Source organism: Orussus abietinus, unplaced genomic scaffold (genome assembly GCF_000612105.2).
Source record: "Orussus abietinus isolate OABI.00-Male unplaced genomic scaffold, Oabi_2.0 scaffold1282, whole genome shotgun sequence".
Classification (NCBI taxonomy): Eukaryota; Metazoa; Arthropoda; class Insecta; order Hymenoptera; family Orussidae; genus Orussus; species Orussus abietinus.
The window spans coordinates 1-7,568 of record NW_019395439.1 but is presented as its reverse complement, the minus strand read 5'-3'; the positions used below and the strand labels follow the sequence as shown (position 1 = coordinate 7,568).

Sequence of the window (7,568 nt, the reverse complement as noted above, 5' to 3'; positions counted from 1 at the left end):
AAATCAGAGTAACTCTTACGAATTGATTTCATTCGAAATAGGTATCCAAAACGTAAAACCCCATTTCCATTTCGTATTTGAAATAAGAACAATAAACTGTCATGGATTTCCAAATTTAAATAGATTTTGAATCTATTTGCGTTTGAAATTAAATACTTCCAGAGAAATGAGAATATTAGAATAGAGTCGATCAGAATTATACTTGTTCTATCAACTGAATCAATTCTCGAAAATGTTAAACATCACGCGTAACTCGAAGTAGCCACATTGGCAAAAACAGATGAGATTAAATTGTTTACTTGCATTTTAATTACAAATACAAGTCATAAAATTACGTGTCCGAAAAAGGCATGGACAACGGAGGGTTAACATTACGACTAGATAGCACGGTTAATTCGAGACGACATTTCTCGTGGAGGAATTGATCCTCCATTCCCTCTGTTAATTACTTGATCGCGGTCGCTGCAAAATGATAATCCGCTTTGCGAGCCGCGGAAGGAAGGGGTGATAAGGCCTGCTGGTGAACGAGTCCGAGCGAGAACGCCATCGGGAGATATAAGACCCGCGAGAGAGCAAGGGAGAACGACGTTCCGGACGGAACGAGGCCGTAGGCCGGGGCTGAAAGAGAATCTTCTTCGCCGGCGTGAAATCATTGACAGTAATCCGCTTATCGGGATACCGACATTGAAACCCTCACAGCAGGGGGTGGGAGGCCCGAGACCGGAGTCTTGAAAGCGGTAGTGGAAGTCCGGGGCCTATGCGACCCGTAGGAACAAGCGAGAACGCCACGCCCCTCGGGCCAATAGTCGGCGGCCCAGCCGTGCCGGCCAAGCCAGCGGCAAAGCGTTATTTGGTCTGGCCTCGAAGCCCGGACGCATAAGTCTGTCTCTACTCTAAGAGACGGTTAGAGCATCAAATAGTCCATCTCACTCGGACACACGGCCCCCAGGGCGGATAGAGGGAGACACAAGTATGCGCAGTCCCCTTACTGCACCAGCCCTCCGTCCACGTGCTACCGCCGAGGCTGAGTGTCGACGGACTCGAACGCTCCCCGAATGATTCGCCCCCTTACCCACTATGTATACACTCGATGGCCAATCTGCTTAACGTAGTTTCTAACCATCTTTTCCCGATTCGCCCCGACCAATACACTGAAAAGGAAATCAATTGCTAGAAAATTGAGGGTTTAATTTTTCTCAACCTGACCTCAGATACATTACTGTAAAATGTAGCCAAAAGATTGCAGTACGCACAAATTAAACGAATAACGCAGGAAAACCATAATATAAAAAATAAGTTTATGAAGCAATGAGAAAACCACAGTTCTCGTTAATTTTAAAATTTGATTACATGAACACATTGAACTTACGACAGTAAAAGATTGAACCATAATTGGAAATAAAATTATATATTTTCGAAGGAATTGAAAATGCTTGCAATATGATATTATATGCAAACAAGTTGTAGTTTATTTCGCGACGGTCGAACAGCCCCGCTACAGCCCAAAGTAAATTTAAATGTTACGTTATATTTCGGTATATGAATTCCCTGACGAACGTTACACATGGTGTGTAAGGGGGCGGAGGGGGGTGAGTCATTCAGGGAGCGTTCGAGTCCGTCGACACTGAGCCTCGGCGGTAGCACGTGGACGGAGGGCCGGTGCGGTAAGAGGACTGCGCATACTTGTGTCTCCCTCTATCCGCCCTGGGGGCCGTGTGTCCGAGTGAGATGGACTATTTGATGCTCTAACCGTCTCTTAGAGTAGAGACAGACTTATGCGTCCGGGCTTCGAGGCCTGACCGGATAACGCTTTGCCGCTGGCTTGGCCGGCACGGCTGGGCCGCCGACTATTGGCCCGAGGGGCGTGGCGTTCTCGCTTGCTCCTACGGGTCGCATAGGCCCCGGACTTTCACTACCGCTTTCAAGACTCCGGTCTCGGGCCTCCCACCCCCTGCTGTGAGGGTTTCAATGTCGGTATCCTGATAAGCGGATTGATTCAGTTGATAGAACAAGTATCATTCTGATCGACTGTTTTCTAATATTCTCATTCCTCTGGAAGTATTTAATTTCAAACGCAAATAGATTCAAAATCTATTTAAAATTGGAAATCCATAAGGGTTTATTGTTCTTATTTTAAATACGAAATGGAAATGGGGTTTTACGTTTTGGATACCTATTTCGAATGAAATCAATTCATAAGAGTTACTCTGATTTGCGTTTATAATAAACTCGGATAAGAAAAGTCTTTCTTATGTTTACGGGTGCTCATTTACATGCTCATTTAATGATTTATAGGTGTCCATTTATTCGAGGAATACGAAGAATGGTGTAGAACATAAATATATAAGAGGCATGAAATCACGATTTCGTTTCTATGTCTGATAGTTGATGCATCGTAAATTTTCCGACGGTATTTCCCTGTATATATATTTAGAAACTATTTCTTTTAAGCTAAGATAATATTCTAACTTCGGTTCAGTGAATGGAACAATTGAATCACTAACAAGGAAGGTACTTGAGGTGTGCCCCTCCGATTTTGTTCATTTTTAAATATGTTATAGAGGACTACAATCTAAGGGACTCGTGTTTTTTTTTATCGGCGGATAAACACTTTTAGGGGGTGAAATCAGGCTTCAAATTTGGCCGTGCAAGGGGGTGAGTTGGCTGTTTCATATAGAAGCACTCGTCCGATTTTCATGAAACAACCGTCAAAATGTAGGAAATGAAGAATTATGAAACATGCATTTGGAATTTTTGAAAAAATTCATTTTTAAGGGCTAAGCCACCCCTTTGAATACTTCTTTTACCCCTTTCGCGAGCAGTAATTGTTCCATCCAAATGAAACTTTTTTTGTATCGTTCTGGTCTATAAATTAACCAAGTTTCATATCGATAGAGCAATTACTGCTCGCGTAAGGGGTAAAAGAAATATTCAAAGGGGTGGCTCACCCCTTAAAAATGAATTNTTTGTTTATAAATATTTATTTTCTTTAGGAAATCCATTGTGCCCCTCGAGCGATTCAAATTCCGCGCATCTTCCGCCACTGGTACGCTGCGCGGCCGGAGAGGGCAGTGCGGACCAGGCCATCGATGGAGTCCAGTGTACCGGTTAGCGAATCCCACATCTGACTTTTCCTCGGTCGCGCTCCCACGGGCACGGGAAAATATAGTTTATCTGTGTTAATTGGTACATTTATTTGTCTTCTTTAGAGATTTAGTTCTTTTGTTTATTGCTTAGGTCTTGGTTCCGTTTTGAACTACCGAGATGCATCGCTCGAGATACTTCTTTTTTCTATACAGTGAAACCTGTTTTTCCGCGGTGGAAAGGGACCGCATAAAAGAAATCGTACAAAAAAATATTTGGAAATTTTATAAATACTTACATATAATAAACAACTTTGTACGATATACTACCTACAATTTTTTTTATGCGGCGGACAGAGACCGCATAAAAAAAGTCGCACTTAGAAAACACCAATTATTTACGAAATATATGAGAGAATGCTTTCAATTAAATTAAATTAGATCTGGAAAAATGGTAAAAACATTTAATTTTTCATTGTACATATACATGGAGACGTTTTCAAATTGTACATTAAATAGTTCGCTGCTACTCGTCGTAATCCAAAACGCGCATCTACTTGTGACGGTTCAAAATCGCTTTCGTCGCTTGAAGATAGGATTTCAATTGATTTGTTTCTCAGTACCATAAAGTCAGTGATCAGTTTTTGTGACGACGGTCGATTGGTCAATTGCTTGTAATCGTCACGATAGCGAGACATGCACGATCTCAGCTCTTTTTGGAATTTCAAGCTTCTTTCCGCATTATTATCTATTTTACGAAAATGCGTTTCCAATTTTTTAGAAATCTGGATCCCTGCATATATTTTATCTGCTATAATAGATTCCGGTTCTTCTTGTCCATTTTCATAATCTATCAAATTATTGATAATGTCACTATCATTGATAGTTTGGTCCTCAATCGTTTCGTCCAGATCATTTTCGCCGAAAGTATGAAAGCCTCCTCCGCTAATGTTATGTGCGAGCGCAGTAATTTCAGATAATAACGTAGACGCGTTTTCGGTTACATTTCGATTAATTACACATTCAGGCCAGATCGCTTTCCAGCATGAATTTAATGTGTGTTGTTTTATTTGACTAATTGCTGCAGTAATATGGTTTATGCAGTCTAAAATTGAGAATTTTTTCCAAACTTCAGTCAGACTTAATTCAACGTTCACTAGCTTTTTCAGAATGTAGCTAAAAGTTAATTTGACATAATGTTTCTTAAAATTTGCGATTATGCCCTGATCCAGTGGTTGTATAAGGCTAGTCGTATTTGGTGATAAAAACAGTATTTGTACATTAGGATGTTCTATACAGGGATGACCGGGTACATTAACAACAATTAGCAACACTTTAAACGGAAGACCCATCTCTTCCATGTTTTTTTCAACTTCTGGTACAAAAGAATCATTGAACCATGTTGCAAATACAGCTGATGTGACCCATGCTTTTTTATTGGCCATGAAATGTACTGGATATTCAGCTAAATTTATGCCTTTTAGCGCACGTGGGTGCAAAGCTTTATTTATAATGAGTGGTTTTAACATTTTTGTACCAGAGGCATTACTGCAAAGAAGGAGAGTAATTCGATCCGTTGCCGCTTTAAAACCATTTGCAGTTTTCTCAGATTTCGCAATGAATGTTCGGCTGGGCATCTTTTTCCAGAATAACCCAGTCCCATCTGCATTAAATACTTGATTTGGGCAATATCCACCATCATCAATAATTTCTGCTAATACTTTACGATAATTCATAGCAGCTGTTTCATCGGTGGACACTGCCTCGCCTTGTATCTTTACATTGTGAAGTGCGTATCGTTGTAAAAATCCAGTAAACCAGCCATTACTCGCAGAAAATTTCACGTTTCGTAAACAGGATGACGAACTTGGTTCTAAATCCTTCAGCTGGTGGAAAAATTGTCTAGCTTTTTCTTGAATGAATTCTTTGTGAACGGGGATTCGTTTTTTAGTTAAATCTTTAATCCACAACACGAGAGCCTTTTCCGTCTTCTCTATTACAATATATTGGACCTTTTGATTAATAATCGCGAGGCTGGCTTGTGAGGAAAGGATTGGGCGAACAGCGATAATAAATTTCACATTTATTTTAACACACTCGAATATATTTTAATTAAACTTCTTGCAGCATGTGCGCAGCACCGTGATCGACGATAAAGGTAAAGGTGCGAGAGACGCCGGTAGAGCGACGCTTCGCGAGACGCCGATACCCGAAAGAATCCGAAGAATACCGACGAGCCCCGAGGCTCTATTGCATGAGTTCGACTATACTAGTCGCGTGGCGCTCTCCCACTCTTCGATTTCTCGAGTCTCTAACGCGATAAACCTACTGCTCCAATACAATATTTCTCGAATATGATGCTCTTTTACTACTGTCGTTTGTTGCACTATTAAGAGATTCGTATATTTTATTCGCACGTTTGTGTATAGCTCTGATTGTGGATTCACCTAATTTAAATTCGTTAGCAACAGCTGTGGATCCTTCACCATCTGCTAGTCTATTTAATATTAGAATTTTTGTTTCTAATGGAATTGTCTGTCTTTTTACTTTCTTTTGGCCGTAATTANAATTGATCCTCCATTCCCTCTGTTAATTACTTGAAAATTGTTTTTTTTTTTTGTAAGGAGATTTAGTTGAAATCATATAAGCATAAAATATCAATGCTTTAATTCTGATCATAATAAGCACCTTTTATTGCGAAAAAATGGTTACATGCGGTTGCTGCCGGTCCGCCATTTTGTTTCTCTTTCGAGGAGAGTATTAAATTGAAATCTTATTTACAGAAAATATGAATACTCTAATTTGGATTTTTAAAAGTACCTTTTATCGTAAACAGTTGTTACTTTCAGACCGCTATTTTATTTCTTTTTTAAATTTAAAGTACAAATTTGGAATCAGTGACCCAAAAAACCTTAAATTCGTCACAGTTTGACAAATGTTCTAACTTTCTTGACTTTTGACCAGGATTTTCGGATTCTAGCCCACTGTGCGACGGTGTTGTGGGGGTGATATGGATTGTGACGTAGCAAAAATCTTTGCTCGTCACAGAGAATTCGTGGTGCCGGAGCGGGGAGGAGTCCCTCTGGCAATCGCTAGAATAAGTATTATTGTTTTCAAAAAAGGATGTAACCTGGCGACAGGTTCTGCGGGGGACTGATGCCGGGCGCCTTGTGCGCGAGGAAATACTTTCTACCGGATCATGGCCAGCGCAGGGCCCAAATTGGGGGGTCCTGCTGCCATCGGGCGGCGGCCGCCCTAATTAGGCGGCCGAGTGATCTATTTAAACTCGGCGAGATGGCTGGTCGGGGCCCGGTAAGAAGTTCCACGAGATCCAGCAGGAGGACATCGAAACCGGAATGCAGGATCTTCCGGCACATCCGGCATTGCCAGAGGGACCGTTCTGCAAGCCGCATCGTCCGTCGTCCCGTCCCGTCCCGTCAACGACTGCGCCTCGGCCGAGACCTCCCGAAGGGCGCCGTCCCAACTCGAGCCGAAGGGCTTCGAAGCGCCGTCGTCGAGAAGGGGAACCGTACCGGCCCAGTAAGGACTTCTTACCGGTGAGCCCGAGCCTGCCCAGGGGGCCTCTTTGACCGCCATTAATCCGAGCCGTGAGCCGATACCGCGCCGTGAGCGCCGCAATTCTATGTCCGACCGGCCGAATTAGATCGTGATCCTGGTGGATCTTGCGCGCACCTCCCGAAATTCGGCGGGAGATTTTTCGTCTAGTTAGAGTATTCCGGGTCCCGATTCCCACCGCCTGCCAGCGTGGCGGGCCGCGGAAAGCGCTTAAGTTTCAATTGCAAAGTTCCGACGGGTGGAGACTCCCACCCGCTCGAGTGTATCGCACCCCTTACCGTGCTTATCGAACTTTTCGTTAATCGTACTTGATTTTTTCTGGCTGCTAGCAAGCAGGTCGGAGTGGGTAGGAAGTGTAGGGTCGTGCCGTAAGCCGGTGCTGAATCCCTTTGTGCGCAATTACCGAAGGCACCGGGCTCTTATCGAGGTCCAAGGGGCAAGCGGAAGGTCCGTCCGCTAGGGTGTTGTTCCCTGTACGGACTTCCACCGGGGAGTCCGTTTCCGTAATCGCGTACCCTATTTTTGTCAGTTGGTCCCGTTAATTTTCGATTCCCCGTTTTAGTTTTCCCGTGTCAACTCGGCGTAGAGTTCTCGCTAATAGTGTAACGCGCTACCAAGTTAGGGCCGAGAGGCGAAATAAAAATCTCCCGAAGGGAGGGTCTGTCGTAACACGGTTTTATTAATTTGCCTTGTACACTGGACACCATCGATGGCTTGCTCCTGGTCTGCACTGCCCTCTCCGGCCGCGCAGCGTCCTAGCGTCGGGAGCAGCGCGGAATTCGAATCGCTCGAGGGGCACAATGGATTTCCTAAAGAAAATAAATATTTATAAACAAAAACAATTAATGAAAATTATTTTAGTATTACTGTGGAGCGTCTCTGACCCACCTAACGTAGTTTTCGTTAAAT

At 43.1% G+C, this 7,568-nt stretch overlaps 1 protein-coding gene across 1 annotated transcript; it reads right to left on the bottom strand.

Annotated features, from left to right (window-relative positions):
• Positions 1 to 3,706: 3,706 nt before the first annotated feature.
• LOC111674255 (tigger transposable element-derived protein 1-like) lies at positions 3,707 to 5,076 on the bottom strand (the record flags this gene model as incomplete). Its single annotated transcript, XM_023433757.1, has 1 exon — positions 3,707 to 5,076. A coding segment is annotated over one exon (1,370 nt), but the record flags the coding sequence as incomplete, so codon positions are not given.
• Positions 5,077 to 7,568: the final 2,492 nt, after the last annotated feature.